The sequence below is a fragment of the Stegostoma tigrinum genome, chromosome 25 (genome assembly GCF_030684315.1).
Source record: "Stegostoma tigrinum isolate sSteTig4 chromosome 25, sSteTig4.hap1, whole genome shotgun sequence".
Lineage (NCBI taxonomy): Eukaryota > Metazoa > Chordata > Chondrichthyes > Orectolobiformes > Stegostomatidae > Stegostoma > Stegostoma tigrinum.
Window position 1 is genome coordinate 5,682,625 of NC_081378.1, and position 20,076 is coordinate 5,702,700.

Sequence of the window (20,076 nt, forward strand, 5' to 3'; positions counted from 1 at the left end):
CGCTCAGTCCTTACACCCAAACCGCGAATACAGATTATAAGTATTTGAGGCTCCAACGTTGATTCCTCATTCATCCGAGTGTTACAGTTTATCAACTGGAAAATGGCCCTTTTGGTCCTGACTTCCCTTTAGTTAGCCAGTCCTCTGTGTGTGCTCACATGATTTCCCCCAACATCATGCACTCTTGTTTTGTGCAGGTGTCGTTTTTAATCTGGCACTTTATCAAATTCCTCTTGACAATCCAATTGCAGTACATCAGTTGGTCTGTCTTTATCCATTCTGCTTGTTGCGTCCTCAAAGAACTGTTTTTTTTTTGTAAAAAAGCATTTGCAAATTAAACAGCCAGTGGTGCTGATTAAATTGAAGTTAAAACTGACCAAACTGAAGTTCAAATGGCTCCAGCTCTGTCATTCACTCTGTTTCTACCCATGGATTTCACAGGTGTCTTCTTGTAATGACCGGCTGCCTTTTGCTTTTCAGGTTAATCAACCCAAATTCAACCAGAGGCGTATAAGCAGTGTTAAGTTCCTCGGGGAATTGTACAATTACAGGATGGTGGAGTCTGCAGTCATCTTCCGAATTTTGTATTCCTTTATTACATTTGGTATAAGTGCTGATGGCAGTGCAACACCTCTGGATCCACCAGAGCATTTGTTCCGTATTCGTCTGGTTTGCACTCTGCTGGACACTTGTGGACAGTACTTTGACAGAGGCTCCAGCAAACGGAAATTGGACTGTTTTCTTGTATATTTTCAGGTAATTGTCAATTGTTTTAAAGTTGTCTTCTCACAACCTTTACTTTAAATTAGCAATAGTCTGTGTGGGTGTAATTTCTTGATCAAATCTTAAAAAGAAATAGAAACCGCAGACATATTCTTACCCACCATCCCCCTTAACCTCTGAAAAAACCACCGCAGGATGACCCATTGGATAAAGACTTCCCTTGTAATTGAGTGAAATTGAGTCTACATGGAGTTGCTCCTCTAATCACCAGGTTCTGTCTGTCTCATCCTCTTTGCTCCAACTTCTCCAGTCACCAGCAGCCTGTCTCTTGCAGTTGCAACTGCTCACGTAACAGCACCTGTGATTGAAGGAACAGCAAGGGCAGGAAGGAATCTGTTATTGGACAAGCTTGGTAGAGTTGCTTCCTAGCTAGCCTGGAGCTGCATGCAAAAATTTTCAGGAAGCTTAAATGTCAGGCTGCTCAGGGTGGTGACTACATAATGGGGCTGGATTTACAAGTCACCTGGACAGGACAAGACTAGGGAGCAGGGGCTGTCAGTGTCAGCTGGACAAGTGTTTGAGTTTAATTTATTATTGTCACAGTGAAAAGTGTTGTTTTGCATGCTGTACAAGTAGAAGGTGCCACACAAAGTCCATGAGGTAGCGGAACGTAGTGCAGGATATGGTGCTTCAGCCAAAGAAGAGGTGCGGAGAGAGAGAGATCAACATTAACATTTGAGAGTACTGTTCAAAAGTCTGATAACGGCATGGCAAAAGCTGTTCTTGAATGTGTTCGTGTGTGTGTGTTCAGACTTCTAAATCTGCCTGATGAAAGAGAGTAGAAGGGAGGTGAACTGGCGTGGGAGGGGTCTTCGACAATGTTGGTTGCTTTCCTGAGACAGCAGGAACTAAAGAGCCAGTGAATGGAAGACTAGTTTGCGTGATGGACTGCACTATGTTCGTGACTCTCTGCAGTTTCTTGTGGTCTTGGAGAGCACAATTGCCTTACCATGCTGTGGTTCATCCAGATAGATGCTTTCTCTGGTGCATCTATAAAAATTGGTAAGTGTCGTTGTGGACATGCCGAATTTCTTCAGCCTTCTGAGGATGTAGAGACGTTGTGCTCTCTTGACTGTCACGTTGACGTGGGTGGACCAGGACAGTTCAGTGATTATCACCCCCTGGAATTTGATGCTGTCAACCACCTCCACTTCAGCACCATTGATACAGATAGGGGCGTGCCCTCCACTCTGTTTCCTGAAGTCGATGACCAGCTCCTTCGTTTTGCTGACGTCAGGGTTGGAAGTGTTGGTCGAGGTCATGGAGCACATGAAAGTCTGCTTGAGAGCCTAAAAATAACACAGAATAGAAGTTACTAATTCTGTGTTCAATCCTGCACCTCCTGTTTGATGTGACCTCCTTTTAAAAGACTATTTTAATGTTTTTAATGTTATTCATTATGTAACCTCTAGGATCAAATAATTACATTTGAACTGCTGTACTGAAATTTGTGGTGTAGAGATGAGTGTTTTGTCAATTGTTTGATTTTAAAATAGCTACAGTGAAGCCCAGTTGTGGGAAAGGACAGGGCCCATGTGTTGTTAGTGCAGATGGAACGATTGTGGCCCGAGTTGTGGGGTGGGACAGGGTCCAAGTGTGGGCCAGGTAATGGAAGAGGGACCGATTTGAAATTGGATGTTACGTTACGTTTTAAAAACTGCACATTTTCAAATTAACAAGAAAATTGCTACTCTGGTCAAACTGCCAAGTCAGCTTAAAACAAAATAGAGATCTAGTTTCTTACTAATGCCTTATTTGTTTCATTAAAAACAATGCCATTAAAAATAAATGAGATTTGCCAAGTTAACTGTGATTGTATCGTGTATCTTAACATGAAGAGCATGAATAGCAACTGACACGTGTACTTTTAATGGTGTCTGTTTTGGTGTATTCTTAAAGATGGCAGAGAACTGTGCCTTGTCAAAGAGAGACTGTACATCTTTGCATGTTTTCACCTGATCATATCTTGGAAACAATCCTAAGTGTCTGAAATGCAATATAATTTTCAGTTTCACTTGCATAAAAAGATTCTACATACAGCAGTGAGATAATGATTTGTAGATTCTGCCCTTGTATTTTTACAGATGGAAAGAATTACTCATGGAGAACACTGTTCTTAAAATGATGCCATATCACCTTGATATTTTACTCTCCCTTATTAGTTTCTTCATCTTCTTGCTCTATTCTTAAAAATCTCCCAATTATGAGAATTCACTGTTTTTTGTTTTGCAACTTCATAAGCCTTTTATTTTAATCTCATACAATTCTAAGCTTCCCTTGTTGGCTCAGGATGTCTGACTCTTTGAGTTTTTGATTCTATGGACCGTAAACTCTGTAATCGTTTGAAAAGGGGAGGTGATGGCCCCATGGCTGGACTGTCAATCCAGAGACCCGGATAATATTCTGGGGACCTGGGTTTGAATCCCGCCACAGTAGATAGTGGCTTTTGAATTCAATAAAAATATCTGGATTTAAGAATCCAATGCTGACCATGAATCCATTATTGATTTGTTGGAAAAACCCATCTGGTCCACTAATGTCCTTTAGGGAAGGAAACTGCCCTCCTTACCTGATCTGGCCTAGATGTGACTTTAGACTCTCAGCATTGTGGTTGACTCTGACTCTGACTCTGACTCTGGGCAGTTACGGATGGGCAAAATAAATGCTGCCTGGCCAGTGACGCCCTCATCCTGCTAATGAATAAAAAAAAGGCTATCCATTGCCTTTTAAAGTAATTCCCTGTCCACCTCAGTCAATTTGTGCCTCATACCTTTATAATTTACCTTAGGTTCAAATCTGAACACCCTTGCTTCAGAATGAAATATCTCACTTTCAAACAGTATGAAATACCTAAAGATCCTTTTTAGTTCCATAATTCTAAATCTAAAATAGCATGTCCTGTAGTGGTTGTAACCTGTGAGGCTCAGTTGCTTATTTCAATAGTTGTTAGTTTTTTTGGAATTAATTAATTAACTACTTTTTTGGAAATTATGATTGCATGGATTCTGTACGTACTAACAAACTAGATTCTTATACTTATGCCACCTGCAGCGTTACATCTGGTGGAAGAAGAGTTTAGATGTGTGGACGAAAGATCACCCTTTCCCTATTGATGTTGACTACATGATTAGTGACATACTTGAGCTGCTTCGACCAAAGATGAAATTCTGTGGCTCCCTTGAAGAGGCCATAAAGCAAGTTCAGGAACTCGAGCGCGAGTTCTTGATTAAACTAGGTAAGAACTGGTTCTACATGTATCATTCTGAAGAAGAGTCGTACAGAACTCAATGTTAATTCAGTTTCTGTCTCCACTATAGCTATCACTCTGAGTTTCTCCAGCATTTTTGTTTGAATTTCTACATGAATTGTGACATTGCACGTATGTTTACTTTTTCGCTACTTCAGTCATTCACACTCGTAATATGTGATGTATTGACTGCCAGTCAAAGTTACAAACACAAACTGAAGAAAAAATTAATAATTTTGGTTTCTTGCATAATCTTTACATAGTAATGGAGTAAAACCTGTGTTGTTAGAAAAGAAATCCCTGAGGACACTGTCTCTTTGAAGCATTCGTCAAGCAAACCTGTCCCCTTTGTCTGCAGCAGCTATCAAAAAGTGCATGGAAGTAAAGCAGGTGCTAATGAGTGACCTGGAAAAGAATCTCTTCTCCCACTAACCCTGCCACTGCCTGTGGAGGGACCTTCTGTAACGACCTGAAAATTTGGGGTTGTTCTCCGTTGAGTAGAGAAAACTTAATAAGAGATGTTTAAAATAATGAAACATGTATGTAAAACAAATAGAGAAACTGTTTTGAGTGGATGAAGGAGGGATTTGCTAAAGAATCAGAAGAGACTCGTGGGAAAGCTTTATGACACAACAAGTGATTAAAATTTGAAATGCAGTGATACAGATTTAATCGTGGCCCTCAAAAACAAGTTTCCTAAAAGAGTTACTGGACTTGAAACCTTAATGCTGTTTTTTCTCCACAGTGCTCGACTTGCTGAGTTTCGCCAGTGATTTTCATATTTGTTTCCGATCTTCAGCATCAGCAGCTCTTTCTTTTATTAGAGAGGAGTGGGATTAAATGGATTTCTATTTGAAATTACTAACGCTGACTTGATGGCGCTTCATTATGCTACAATTCCATGTCTGTTACCTGTAGTTCCATTACACCACTTTCTGCTGGCTAATCTGGAGCAAAAATGCATTTTAAAACGATTTCAATCCCCTCTGAGTTTCCTCACGTAATCTTTTATATATATTCTACACTTAACTGTTCCAATACACTTGTGGCTGCTTTTCCACCCTCCAAAAATGTAAGCTCATTCAAAACTTCATTACACCAATGTTTCTGCTCACTTCAAGCACTGTTCAACCGTCATTACTTTGCTTACTGTCCTAAATTGGTTTGACATCAGCTGTAATTCAGATATAAAGCTGAGTTACGTTTATGCTTTTGTCTGAACTTGTCCAGATATCAGGTTGAGATTTATTTCTAGCTGATAAAACCACCACTGAATATTCTGGCACGGGTGGATATGTGTTGATATTTAGCAAGAGACATTTTATGCAACAGTGAATGAATTTCTCCCACTTGGAAGTTTAGCAAACTTAAATGATGCCAAATGATCTGGCAGTACAGTTTTTGTACATCATTGTTAATTTTGACACTTTGTAAATGCTGAGAGTTTTTAGTTTTGAAAGGGCTCTTGTTCTTTGTTTCATGGGCTTAGCAAGGGTGGGGATGGAATGTCTCAAAGGTCTTCTGTTAACAAAAAAATTGGCAAGCCTAGCACTATCCAGTACTGCATCCGAGATTATGGTACAGCAAGAAGTGAGCTACATTTTTAAAATTTTTGTCACATGAGACTATATTTTAGTAATTTATGTTACTGATGACAATTTGCGCAGTGTTCATTTGACTTATTTTTGTCTGTTTGCTTTGGAATGAGCTCCTTTTATGATTAATTTTATATAAAGAGACAATTCTTTCTTTTAAAATAGAAATTTGGGGAACTGATTTATTGCTACTTTCCATGTCAGTGACAGTTTACTCAGAAAAGCCTTGCATTCCAGGCACTTTGAAGTAAAGAAAATTATTTCGGGAAACAAGCACGTACTAAACTACATGACCATGTTTTGGGAAAATCTTTTTCGTTGAAATAGTTCTCCCTTTCCACCTTGCCCTTCCTCTTCATTCTAGAATGCCTAAGTAAAATTGCACCAGAAATGTTAGAAATTTCAAACTTATTCATGAAATATCATAATTAGCAAAACTTGTGTTTCTGAACCTTGAGATTAAATTTTCTGTTAGAATCATTCTTCTTTAGTGGTGCATTTTATCCTGTGTGATACAGCATTCTGTTTTGGGTAATAGATTTATCTAATTTTGGAGTAGATTTATAGCTTGGGTTGTGGGTGTTGATGTTGGTTGGCTTGCTGAGCTGGTTTGTTGTTTCGCAGATGTTTCATTACCCTGCTGGGTAACATCAACAGTGCAGCCTCCGATGAAGCATCGGTGTGTTTTCCCGCCTGGTTTTTAAACTCTGACGTCCGTAGAGCTGGATTGCCTCACTTCTGGTTTTCCTTCTTAGTGGAGTGTATGTGCGGTTAAGTTCTGTGTGTTTATTAATGGCTTTCTTCGTGGAATGCCAGGCTTCTCAGAATTCCTGTGCCTGTCTCCTTATATTGCCAAATATCAAGTTTGGTAATCCAATGTGCTCCTGCTGTTCAGCTTGCCTTTGAGTAAACTTTTAAAGTTTTAGATATTATGATATATTTAATTCCGAATGCCACTGGTTTTGGGATCTCAATTATTGTTCTTTTGTCAGGTTGGGCATAATGACACGATCAGGCATATGTGAATATTCTAATTATGTTTCATGTTTTTGAGGACATTTTTAGGATTAATAATTGCCTAAAATAATTTGGCACAGATAAGTGTACATCCATAAATTCCTTGGCATTTATTCATGATTCTTATTTTCTGTCTTTGAATTTGGAGTTTAGTGAATGTAACTTCTGGAGCATTCCTGAAAAAAAAATCATTGATTACATTTGGAGACGTTGTTGTTTATTTAATTCATAAATTAATGACATTGTTGACTTGCCGCCAAGCTGGCTTGTTTTTATTCAGTCATTTTGCCACTGAGAGTACTCACCATGACGGACTGGACGCCATCGCTTCATCGGAGACCTCACTGATGTCGCCGAGCATGGTGACGAAACGTCTGAACAAAAACAGGCCAGCAAGTCAACAACCTCATCCACAACCTGAGCTACAGATCTTTGCCAAAGCTTCATAAATTCATCTCCATTGACAGGTTTTATGAACACATGAATTAAGAACAGAGGCTCATTTTTACTAGAAACAAACATCTCCAAACATCTTATTCATTGCTATTCCATGATTATGAAATTGATGCAACAATCTGTTTTTCTCATTGAATGAAGCCTAATATTACTCTCACTGCTGTTGCAATCTTGTATCTTGATTTTGGGGCTTTGAGTCTTGTTGTGATCGCTGCAGAAGAGGATCTGAGTTAACCAGTTATTCTTTCTGCAGTCGTGTGAACTACCCATATATGTTAAAGTCAGAATATATAACATACTGTTGGATATGAAATGGGAATATCGAGAGATTCAAAAGGCTTTGCTAAATTGCTGCAACTTCACATGTTTGCTGTCTGCCTAGATGTTATATTAAAAGGGTACAGTATTCAGTTTTAACATGGAAAATTTAAGTGCTGAAATCTATTTGATGAACCTACTTCATTGCCTGCATATGGGTGTAGGTTCTGTCCTAACTACTGGGTATGTTTTATTTCAGACCATGTCTGAAGCAATAAAAACTAATGAGGTCCGTGAATGAATCAACAGCTTGCAGCTTTATTGTCTTAATGATGAAAAGCAGACCTTTTCTGTAGTGAAGTGGCACAAGGTGCAAGCCAAAATCTCAGTCCCCCTGCATGCACATATATGTGAAACATGTGGATCCCTGTAGTCATTCTGGTTATCTAGCTGAATCTCCAATTGTTTATAGTGACTAGTATTGCCAAGCTGACTGGGAGCCTTGTCACCGATTGAAGAACTGGTGAGGGATTCCCACCCACTCCATGGGGGAGGCCTGACTGAAACACATGCCCTTCAGGACCTAATGGATACTGTCAGGCCTACCATACAATTGAGGTCATCATTGGTGGAAGGTCTGCCATCAGAGCTGCTGGTCAAACAGATGCGGGCAGTGCCTCCTACTGCCACCCCGTGGAATTGGGAGCTGCTGGTGGTACAGTAGCCGTCCAAGGTCTCTGATTGCAAAGCGACCCCAGGTCACAAGTGAGTGAGGGCAGACGGGGTTCCTTGGGTTGGGTCCTCAGGAGAGGGTCAGGGAATGGGAGGCAAGGACAGAAGATGGCTTTCAATGGTCAACCCTGGCACTCCAGTACCACCTCAGACTGCGCCCAATATTGCTTCTTCTGTTTTGAGGAAGGGTCACAACCGGAAGTGTTAACTCTGATTTCTCTCCACAGTTGCTGTCAGACCTGCAGAGCCTTTCCAGCAGTTCCGTTTTTGTTTCTGATTCTTCTGTGTGGAGCCCACTTCTCTGACAGAGGTGTTTTTGTTTTGGATAGCCTTCTGAGAATGCAGGACACCTGTGCAGCTGCAATTTAAACCCTGAGTTGTCACTAAATTGCATGGTCTGCGTTAACTTTTGGCCTATTAATAATGTCCCACTGATAGAAGGGAAACCCACACCCATCCTATCTGTCCTCCGATTTTAGTCAGGTGATGATTTCTTGCAGACATGAGACTGGCGCAGGGAAGTACCCATGATTAAGATACAGGGACAGGAAGAGATATCTGAACAGTACTGGAAATGGTAGAATGTAATAGAGGTGTTCGAGAAGACAAAAATGATTTGGGTTTTGTTGGCTGTTGATGGCAATGAGGAATTTTACTGCTTGAGAACTAAAAATTTTTCCATTTAAGTAACCGCTGGCATGAAACATGCCCCAGTCAGGCATGGTATTGCTTGAGTCATATCAAGCTCTCTACTTTCCCCCAATTCAAAAAAAAATTAATTCGTGGGAAATAGAGTCACTGGCTAGATCAGCATCTGTTTGCCCAGAGGACAGTTAGGAGTCGGTGACATCACTAGGTCTGGAGTCAAAAGTAGGCCACACCTGGTAAGGGAAATCATTTTCTTCCCTTAATGACATCAGTGAACCAGGTGTGTTTTTCCAACCATCAAAAGTGGTTTTATGGGCATCAGTAGATCCTTAATTACAGATTTTTATTGAATTCAAAGTTAACCATCTGCCATGGCGTGATTCGAATCTAGGTCCACAGGGCATTAGCTGTGTCTTTAGGATAAGTCCAGTCAAATAATGTTAGGTTCGTTCCCAATTTTGAAATAGCACTGCCTACTGAAATGTGTTTTTTTTTAATTTGCAAGAGCCACCGATCTGCATTCTGTCTGGTTAGAGGAAGTTATTTTGCTCTCAGTCCATGCTGCTAGGAGTTCATAAGCTTATAGTATAAAAGAGGTCTGTACAGCCTATCACACCTGTAACAGCTCCCTGAAACATGTATTGTACTCCCTCAGTCGCTGAGCGTCAACACCCTGTCTACTTGAGGTCTGAGTTGGGCATGAACTTTGACTTTACACGCTGCTGCTGAGCAAAGACTTGAGTGATTGCCCTATTTTTCAACCTGTTGTTATTGTGTACTTGTAAACTACATAAGGGAGTTTTGAAAAGAGGGTCAGTAAAATATGATAATTTATTGGGTCACAAAGAATGAAGTTTACATACTTGACATTTCTTATGTTGGAAGTCCTGTTTTAACCTTCAACTGATCACATTATTGTTCAGTCTTGCATTGTCTTAACTAATCACTCTTGTGATATTGCATTATAATGAGTTATTACGTACATAGTTAATGATTTAATGGTTGTATCCATTTTACCTCTTAGCAGAACATGCCAACTTAATTTAGCTGACATGTTTTCTAAATATGCATTTTCAATCAGGCCGCGTATCTTTATTTTGAAATAAATAATGAACTGCAATCCTTAGATTTCTTTGAAACTTGATCTTCAAATAAAAATTAAGGAGTGTTTCATTCCCAATTTCATTTTTATTTAACACTGAGACACACATGTCCTAACTTGAGAACTTCAGACTTGGCGATGTGAGCTGCTAACCAAGCTCCCTTTTTAAAAGGAGAAGATTGTCTTGGATTTTTTTCTCCCTCATCAAAAGCGTTATTGTGGCAGGAACATTATTGATTTTGTTTTTTAAGCAAGCGCGTTGGTGGTTTTCATTTTGTTCTTGTTGCCTGGATTACATCTCTGACCTGAGTACATTGCAGAAATGTGGTGATTTAGGTATTTGACATTATCTAGTGATCCTTTTAGCAGAAGGAAGAGTTGAATTGTGTTCACATAGGATGTGCAATGAAAACAAAGGAAGATAGTTAATGAATAAGCCTTAATTCAGTGACAGATAGCAAGAACTGCAGGTACTGGAGTCAGAGATAAGTGTGGAGCTGGAGGAGCACAGCAGACCAGGCAGCATCCAAAGAGTAGGAAAGTTTCAGGTTGGGACCCTTCTTCAGAAATGGGGTGGGGGGAAGCAAGCTCAGAAATAAAGGGGAAGGATGGGTTGGAGGAAGATAGGTGAGATGGTGATAGGTGAGTGCAGGTAGGGAGTGGTGGGGATTGGTCAGTGAGGTGGGAGAGAAATGGACAGGTTGTGTCAGGACAAGGAGGCTGGGATGTGTGGGAGGATTGGACATCGGGATGAGGCTGGAGGTGGGAAGATTTTAAAACTGGTGAAATCCACATTTAGGCCATTGGATGTTGGCTGTCGAGGTGGAATATAGGCGCAGCTCCTCCAGTTTACGGGTGGCAACATTGTGACACTGGAGGAGGCTCAGGATGGACATGTCACCATCGAGGGAGTAGGAAGTGGAGTTAAAATGGTTTGCAACTAGAAGGTGTCGTCATTTGTCATGAACAGAGCACAGATGCTGTACAAAACGGTCTCTGAGTCTTTGCTTGGCCTCGTAGATTGTAGAGGAGGCCACATATCAGAGATCCTCCTATTTCAAGGATGTCGTCCCCTCCCGCCCCACGCCACCCCTGCCAGTGATTGAAAATGTCCTCAATAACATTTTCTTGTGTTTCCAGCACCTCTGTCATCACATCCCCTCCCTCCCCCAACAAAAATAAAGAATCTCCCTTTGTCCTCACACATCATGCCACCAACCTCCGCATCCAACGTGTCATTCTCTGCCACTTCCGTCACCTACGATCCGACCCCACAACCAGAGATATATTTCCCTCCCCACCCCTATCTGCCTTCCATAGGGATCACACTCTCTGCCACTCCCTTGTCCACTACACCCTCCCCACTAACCCCACCACCCCCAGCACCTTTCCCTGCAACGGCAGATAGACCTACACCTGCCCCTACACCTCCCCCCTCACCTCCATTCAAGGCACAAAACAAACCTTACACATTAGACAGGGTTTCACGTGCGGATCTGCCAACTTGATCTACTGCATCATCTTCTCCTGGTGTGGCCTCCTCTACTTCCGTGAGACCATTTTATAGAGCATCTGCACTCTGTTCACAACAAATGACAACACCTTCCAGTTGCCAGCCATTTTAACTCCACCTCCCACTCTCTGGGTGACATGTCCATCCTAGACAACCTCCAGTGTCACAATGATGCCATCCACAGACTGAAGGAGCAGCACCTCATATCCTGCCTTGGAAGCCTATAGTCCAATGGCCTAAACATGAATTTCACCAGTTTTAAAATCTCCCCACCCTTGGCCTCGTCCCATGTCTAACTCCCAACCCCTCACCCCTACCTCCTTGACCTGACATAACCTGTCCATCATCCCTCACACCTAACTGCTCCTCCCACCTCGCTTACCAATCCCCACCACTGCCTACCTGCACTCACCATCCCATCGACCTTCCCCAGCCCCACCATTCATTTTCGCTCTCGCCCTCTCTCTCTCTCGCGCGCTCTCGCCCTCTCTCTCTCTCGCGCGCTCTCGCCCTCTCTCTCTCTCGCGCGCTCTCGCCCTCTCTCTCTCTCGCGCGCTCTCGCCCTCTCTCTCTCTCGCGCGCTCTCGCCCTCTCTCTCTCTCGCGCGCTCTCGCCCTCTCTCTGTTGCGCGGGCTCTCGCGCCCTCTCTGTTGCGCGGGCTCTCGCGCCCTCTCTGTTGCGCGGGCTCTTGCGCCCTCTCTGTTGCGCGGGCTCTTGCGCCCTCTCTGTTGCGCGGGCTCTTGCGCCCTCTCTGTTGCGCGGGCTCTTGCGCCCTCTCTGTTGCGCGGGCTCTCGCGCCCTCTCTGTTGCGCGGGCTCTCGCGCCCTCTCTGTTGCGCGGGCTCTCGCGCCCTCTCTGTTGCGCGGGCTCTTGCGCCCTCTCTGTCGCGCCCTGTCTGTCGCGCGGGCTCTCGCGCCCTCTCTGTGTCTCTCTCCCCCCTACTCCTCTGATGCTGACTAGCTTGCTGTGTTCCTCCAGCTCCACACTGTTATCTTTTAATTCAGTGAGAATTCTGCTTTGGCTTTTTGTCAGATTACTTTTGACTGTGTTTACTGTCAACACAGCTGCCAGGACTCCACACACAGCTCAGAATATCTCAGTTCCTATGAAGCCACTGCCAGGGATGCCTGCATCTGAAACTTTTCATTGGAAAATCTGGATTGATATGCAGCGAACCTCCCTCTCCATATCCGACTTGCGACTGTATTGGAAAGTTTAATAAATTGACTTTCATGCTTTTTTTAATCTCCCGTTTTTCAAATGTGCAAAACTGCTGATTCAATGGATCACTCAAAGAATCTATTACATGCCACTCCCGAGAGGTAACAAACAATGTGGATACAAATATTATGTCAGCAGCACGGATGTCTTGATCCAGTGCGTTGGTAGGAGATGTATGCTTCCATTTAATCTGCACAACAAACATTCTGCCCTTCCCTCTCTTGTCTTTATCAAATTCTCTCACCTTGGACTAACAACATGATGCAGGACTTCAAATGGTTTGAAAGTTAACTGCTGCTGTTTGTATTGTGTGAGCTTCCTGATCTTCGCAGCAATTCTTCCTTACTTATCTGAATTGAATTTGACATTTTGCCAGGCAGAGTAGGTGTTGCATCGTGCTTGACATACTTTTTGCATTTAAATTGTGAAGAGTGCACCACTGGAATGACTAAGACATGTTAAGTGCAACATGTTCCAACATTAATAACAGTTATGATTGATAAAATGTGCACACCAAACATAAATTTATTTCTTACTGTAACATAAATCAGAAATATCCAGTCCTTCAAGTTCTTTATTTAATCCATTAATTTAGTCCTAATGTGTAGCTAAGGCTCTGTAAAATGTCGAGGGGCCTTGACAGAGGGGATACTTGTTGAGAAATATCCCTTTAAAAGTCTTCCATGTGTTGGCCATGGGAAATGCAGGATTTTAGGGATAGATTAAGGGCAGTGGGTCTGGGTGGGATTCTCTTTGGACGATCAGTGTGGACTCACTGGTCAAATGGTCGGCTTCCACGCTGTAGAGGTTCTATGAGTTCTTCTCTACTGATCTATTTCCCTAGTCTTGTATCTCGATTAACCTCTTCTAGCTCAGTTCAATGCCCACATAATTGCCCTTAACTAAATTTTACAATACAAATCTTAGACCCACATTTCTCTCCCTTTCAAATTGGATGTAATATTCAAACATTGTGCGGTCGCTGCTACCTAGAAGTGTCCTTGCTCTGAAATTATTAATTATTCTTGTCTCATTACACAATACCATGTCTGCTGACTGATTGGAGCAACACCATCTGGAAAACATTCTATGAATTCCTTGCTCGGGCTACATTACTAGCCTTCTGGACTCATGTTGTTGGCTGGCAAGGGGGGATTTGGAGGTGGACTAAGTTAAACAAAATATATTAATTTTTTCACTTGCCAGACAAAAAAAAAAGTGGCACCTGTACAGTCATTGGTGTCCTGGAAGAAGTGTTGTGAGAAGGGTCCAGAGTTGAATTAGAACAAGGAGTGTTCCACTTTCTTCCGAAAATCACTCATAGACAGGATCTATGAAGTTACACATGGAATTCCCTTTGGAGGAAGTGAGACTAGTTAACAGACGTCATTCAATGAGAGAGCAAGCTCAGCCTGGCGCGAGAGAGTGATGATGGATATGGACTCTTCTGACCTGCATTCAGGAAGAAGCAGAGTGTCTTCACGCTATCCTGGTGGGGGGAGACTAGAGGTGTAGAATGGTTGGAGGCTACTGAGGAAGAGGTGGCCAGGGCCCGAAAACTCTGAATTATTCAAATGATGTAAGTTGTCATGAGATTGATAAATGTAAGTGGGACTGAGTCAGCCAGGATCTTATTGAATAGTGGGGCATACTCAATGGGTAAATGGCCTGCTCCTGTTTCTTAACTTTTTATCTGCACCAACCATTTTATCTTCCTGTATAATGTTTCATTTTCTCTGCAGTTCACATCCTGTCTGAGTGATTTTGGGAAGAAAGTGGAACACTCCTTATTAGTGCAGATGGTATCAGTGATCATGGCAGTGATGAACATAAAGATATATACGTATTTATCTGGGTTCAAGCTTTACATCAATACACATGTATGTCAAGTTGAACTGACATTTCTGTTCCTCAGTGTTCTCGGAGTTATCCTATGTATTACTGTTCCTTTATTATTATAGCATCAGTACTGCATCTTTACTCTGTGTTAATTTAAGTTTGAATGTTAATATAACATGGTAAGACATCACCCAATAGCTTTTGTTTACCTATGCTTTGTATACGTGTGTAATGTAAATTTCATTTGCGGACCCGGATTTGGTAGTGATGAATTGGTGGCATCTATTTCTTAAAAAGCTGTGCTGTGGAGAGTCCAGGGTGTTGTTGTAATTTAGCATGTCATGGAAAAGGATAGAGAATTGCCAACTGAGTCAGTTTCCACTGAATTAGTGGTTAATTGGGAGAATTGACTTTGGCAGAACACCTGCTTGCTCCTTTCAGCTTGGTATTAGGGACACGCAAAGAGATCTAGGAATTAAAGCGCACTAAAACTTAATGGTCGTCTACTGAAAAGAACTTAGAACTCTTGGCAAAGTAATTCCATTTGTATCTAATTTCAGGAAATTTTACATGATTCTTGATGAGTGCAAACCTAATATCTGGTTCATAAAACTAAAGAGTTGCTTTATGTGAATTTATTCTTAAAATCTGGTTTCTTTCATAGGCCTTGTAATTGATGGGAAAGATTCCAAACCAGATAAATTGTCTGGTCTAGGGGAAGGGGAAGAAAATCAGGATGATGATGAGGAGGAGGAGGAGGAAGAGGGTGGAGCAGAAACAGAGGAGCAGTCTGGGAATGAAAGTGAAATGAATGAACATGAAGAAGAGGTATGATTTCTATTAAAATCAAAATTACCGTTGTATTAAATGGATGTTAGACTGGAATGAATGACATTTTCCAATGTCAAATAGGGTTTGTTGAACACCTTTATTTTATTGTCATATAAGCACTGAGCTTTAGCTTAAAATTCTAATAAACAGTTGTTAAATCATCCTCTAAATTGTATTTTTTTAACCAAACAAACTGGCAAATTTGAAATGTGTTATATCAGTTTCCTTTTCAGATGTGATTAACTTGAAAATTCTCTGGAGAGAGAAGATTCACAAGACTTTCTCAAGTTACTTTCTTTGGAGTGTACTGACAATTTATTTTTGAGGCTTGTTTCTCATTGCAAGACTGGGCTCAATGTGCTGTGAAACTTAAAAATCTTACAGCATTCTGCCGAAGTTTTGAAACATAAACAAAGGCTGGATAGGCTGGGACTTTTTTTCGCTGGAGCGCAGGAGGTTGTGAGGTGACCTCATAGAAGTTTATAAAATAATGAGAGATAAAGTCGATGGCAGTTTGTCTTTTCTGTAAGATGGGGAATTTCAAGACGTGGGAGCACATTTATTAAGGTGAGAAGAGAGAGATTTTAACAAAGACGTGAGGCAGAATTTTAGCACAGAGGGTGGTTCGTGTGTGGAATGTACTTCCTGAGAGAGTGGTGGATGCGGGTACAATTACAACATGTAAAAGACAGACGGATATATGAATAGGAAAAGTTTGGAGGGAAATGGGCTTGGAGCAGGAAGGTGTGGCTAGTTATTTTAGGATGATGTTCAGCATGGACTGGCTCGACTGAAGGGTTTCCATGCTGTATGACTCTCACTCTGGAAATTGTCATGATTGGAAAGAACTGTTTCTGTGGGCACTTCTCGTTTACATTTGGCGAACAAAATAACTGTCCTCTTAGCATCCCTGAATGTTGCACTCGTATTGAGATTTCAGTACTGTGGTGCGTTTTCGGAGATATGTACCCTAATGCTGAGTTCCCATTGCACAAATTGAAGAGCGTTATGCCCTGTCAATATTCCTTTATGAAGCCCAGCAAAAGTCTATTTAACTTGTCGTAAATTCTCTCACAGTATCAGATTAATTTCATTTGCCAATAAAATGATTCCATGCACAAATTAAATTAATTAACATGAAGCACCTCAGAAGAGTTTGAGAGGTATTAAAATGATAATCTGTATTGGTGTAAAACTGGACTTTGTTAAAAGATGAAAAACTATATGTGTACATCTTTCTCACAATTAATTCCTGTTATAGGAAGGATATTATTAGACTGGAGAAGGTTCAGAAAAGATATACCAGGCTGTTGCAGGGATTAAAGGTTTTGAGACATAAAAATATATACTGAAGTTTATCAAATCATGAGGGGCATAGGTAAGGTCAATAACGAGGTTCTTTTCCCAAGAGTGGGGGAGTTCAAAACTAGCGGGCATATTTTAAGGTGAGAGGAGAAGAATTTAGAAAGAACACGAGGGCCAACTTTTTTCACACAGTGGTTCGTGTGTGGAATGAAATACCAGAGAAAGTGGTTCATGCAGGTACAGTTGCAATGTTTAAAAGACATTTGGATAAGTTTATGAATAGGAAAAGTTTGGAGGGCTACAGGCCATGTGCAGGCAGGTAGGATTAGTTTAGTTTGAGAATATGGCCAACATGGACTGTTTGGACTAAATGGTCTATTTCTGTGCTGTGTGGCTCCCTGACTCTAATGTAATTCACTAACAGCTTTACAGTGAATTGCTTCGTAAGAATAATCACTGCTTTAGTGTCAGAACCTAACAGTCTGTTTGCACTCTGTAAGCTCCCACAAACAACAGTGTAATAATGATCAGAGAATTCAACTTTGTGAAGTTGATTGAGGGATAAATATTGGCCAGATCACCGTAGATAACTCCATTGCTCTTCATTGAAGTGGTGCTGTGGGATCTTTCGCACCTACTTGAGAAGGAAGACCAGACCTTTGTTTAATATTTCATCTGAAATTCAGCAGTTCAGACAGTACTGCATTGAACTGTTAACCTGGGTTCACATCCTGCAGTAGGATTGAACATTGAATCTGCCAACTGAACTAAAGTTGATTCACAAATTAATTCAGATTAAATTTTTAATTTTTAGCACTAGCTTCCTTTTTGCATCATTTACGTTGCAAACTCAATGGTCACATGCTTTTTTTTTCCTGGTTTGTGCTATTAATGGAAATGTGGATTGGATATTTTAGCCCTTGAGTCCAGCTCACTACTGAAATGTCTTGTTGTGTAACAGTGTTATCATCTTGGTCCTTTTAAAAAGCTTATAATCCAAGATCTATACTGAGCCTTGAATATCTTTCTGGTAGAATGGAAGCACTCTTTAAATAATCTGTGCTAATTTTGGGCACTCTGCAATCCAGTTCTAGAATGGCTAATGTGACCTTGGCTCTTCTGGAATAAATCATAAATGAACTTGCAAAGCCCAATGTAGACCACGCACATGCTAATGTTTTCTCCATGTTGGCTCAAGATTTTCTTGATAACTTAAAAACATTGCAACCTATTGCTCAGTGTCTGCTTCACTTTTTAATACTATGTTAACATCCTTTTATGAAATTGTGTTGAAGTATAACTGTTAGAACAAAGATAATCACTGACAGTATGGCAAGTGGTGATTTTTGAGCTACAAGTATGGAAAGATCTCATTAAAAGAAGGCAAGTAATTTACATTGTGTTGTATAGGATAATGCGTTCATGAGTACCTTTTTGTCGGGAGGAATGCTGTAAAAGCAACCGCGCAATATGTCTATAAAGGTTATGCTGCAGAGTAGGGTGTTGCGTCCTGTTCTGGTCATTATACCTCAGGAAAAATGTGAGGGTGTAGAGGAGATTTACTAGAATAGTTCCAGAGATGGGGGAAGTTTAGCTACAAGGTTAGGTTGGAGAAACTAGGGTTGTTCTCTTGGCACAAAAGAGACAGCGGAGACATGATTATGACAGGACTGGATAAGGAGCTAATGCCAAGATGCAAAGGTGACAGGTGGCAAGAAATGTACGCAGGATGTGAGGAGAACATTTTTACACAGTAAGTGGTAATGATCTAACACTCAGCAGCAGCAAAGGTAGTGGAATGAGAATGCTGAGTAATTTTAAAAAGAAGTTGAACAGGCCTTGGAAAGAAAGAAATTTGCATGGCTGGGGGATTGAGTAGGGAAGCACGAATGTGTGACTTGCTCCACAGACAGCCAGCATAGATATGATAGGCCTGAATGACTTCTCTTCATATTTTAAGCTACTCTATAAGCTTTGTCCTCTATAGAATAAGTAAATGGAGGAATATATAGGCATGGTCTATCTAAGAAACAAATAGGTTGAATTACCTATTATCTTATCCTTTCGTGGAATTATTCATTTGAACTTGTGATAATTTTATTTAGTTTAGGGTTCAACAGAAGAGAACTTGTTTTCTGCATGCTTTTGTACGAAATACAAATAATGTTCATGTAAACTAGTCAGATTTTTTTTTACTTTATAAAATAAACACATCCCCTTCTTATAATGTAGCTATGGCAGCTAATTGAGATAAATGTTTTGAAGTAAGAATGTTTCCCATTTTAGGATGCTTCTGAGAATGAAGATGATGATGAAGAGGAGGAGGAAAATACAGATTACCTGACCGACTCCAATAAGGAAAATGAAACTGATGAGGATAACAATGTAAGAGTACAAGTGAATCTATAAAGAACTGTTTAAAGTGCATGTTCGTACTAAGATAATTTAGCTTTCAACACTTTCATCAAGAGCAACTGATTTATTTTTGGCTGCCTGGATATGTAAGGGGCATGCAGAACATATGGTTGTAAGGATTTGTAGAAGGCATTTGATCAAATGTTGAGTAGCAGGCCAGTTACAAAGATTCAAGTATCTTAGTTCATGAGTTGGTTGAATGGCAGGAACAGAAGGGAATGATTGATGGCTGTTCTCTAAACTGGAGAAGGTTGAAAAATCTGTACTTCAGCAATTGGTCCTGCATCCAGATTTGTTTTCTGTTTTTTTGTAACCAGTTTTGAACCTAAGAAATATTGACATTGTGCGCCCGAGTATACTTTAGGGTGAATTGTGGCTCAGTTGATAATGCATGTTGATCTCCCCTTTGACACTCAAGTTTCAGGATTCAAATCACATTCAAGGGTTTGAGCACACAGAATCCAGGGTGGCAGTCCGGTGCATTACTGATGTGTGCTATAGTATCAGATGCTGTCACCTTCGTTTGAAAAGGTCCCATCAGCCTGCTCTGCAGAATATAAAGGATTGCATTTTCAGAGAACTGCAGGGCCATTGTCCTTGGTGCCCTGTGCAGCAGTGATCACAAATCCAACAATAACAGACTATCACAAAACAGACTATCTGGTTATTGAGAGATAGTAAGAACTGTCGATGCTGGAGTCGGAGATAGCACAGTGTGGAGCTGGAGGAACACAGGTCAGGCAGCATCAGTGGATCAGGAAAGCTGACGTTTTGGGTCGGGACTGAAATTTTTTCTGAAGATGGGTCCTGACCCGTCAGCTTTCCTGCTCCTCTGATGCTGCCTGGCCTGCTGCGTTCCTCCAGCTCCACACCGTGCTGTCTCGTTACTGTTAATGTGTCTTTTTGTAGGAGTTTGCTGTGCGCATGTTGTCTGGAGCATTAATAGTGTCTACGTTTCAAAACCTACTTAATTGTTGTAAACACGAGGAAATAGCTGATGGGACTGTGAAAAGTGCTGTAAAGAAATGAAAGCCTTGCTTCTCTTCAAAAATGTTTGGTTAAAAATGAGGTAGAGTGTAAAAATCAGAGCGTTAATGGGTTGAGGTGGAGAAGA

The 20,076-nt window shown here is 41.1% G+C and overlaps 1 protein-coding gene across 5 annotated transcripts in view; it reads left to right on the plus strand.

The window, feature by feature from the left end:
* upf2 (UPF2 regulator of nonsense mediated mRNA decay) overlaps positions 1–20,076 on the plus strand; it is a 106,669-nt gene that overhangs the window by 52,013 nt on the left and 34,580 nt on the right. For all 5 annotated transcript variants that reach the window (XM_048553797.2, XM_048553796.2, XM_059654832.1 and 2 more), the window contains 4 exons: positions 481–756; positions 3,835–4,018; positions 15,076–15,239; positions 18,834–18,932. In XM_048553797.2, coding sequence (XP_048409754.1) covers positions 481–756; positions 3,835–4,018; positions 15,076–15,239; positions 18,834–18,932 — 723 coding nt within the window. The remainder of the gene's footprint in view (positions 1–480; positions 757–3,834; positions 4,019–15,075; positions 15,240–18,833; positions 18,933–20,076) is intronic.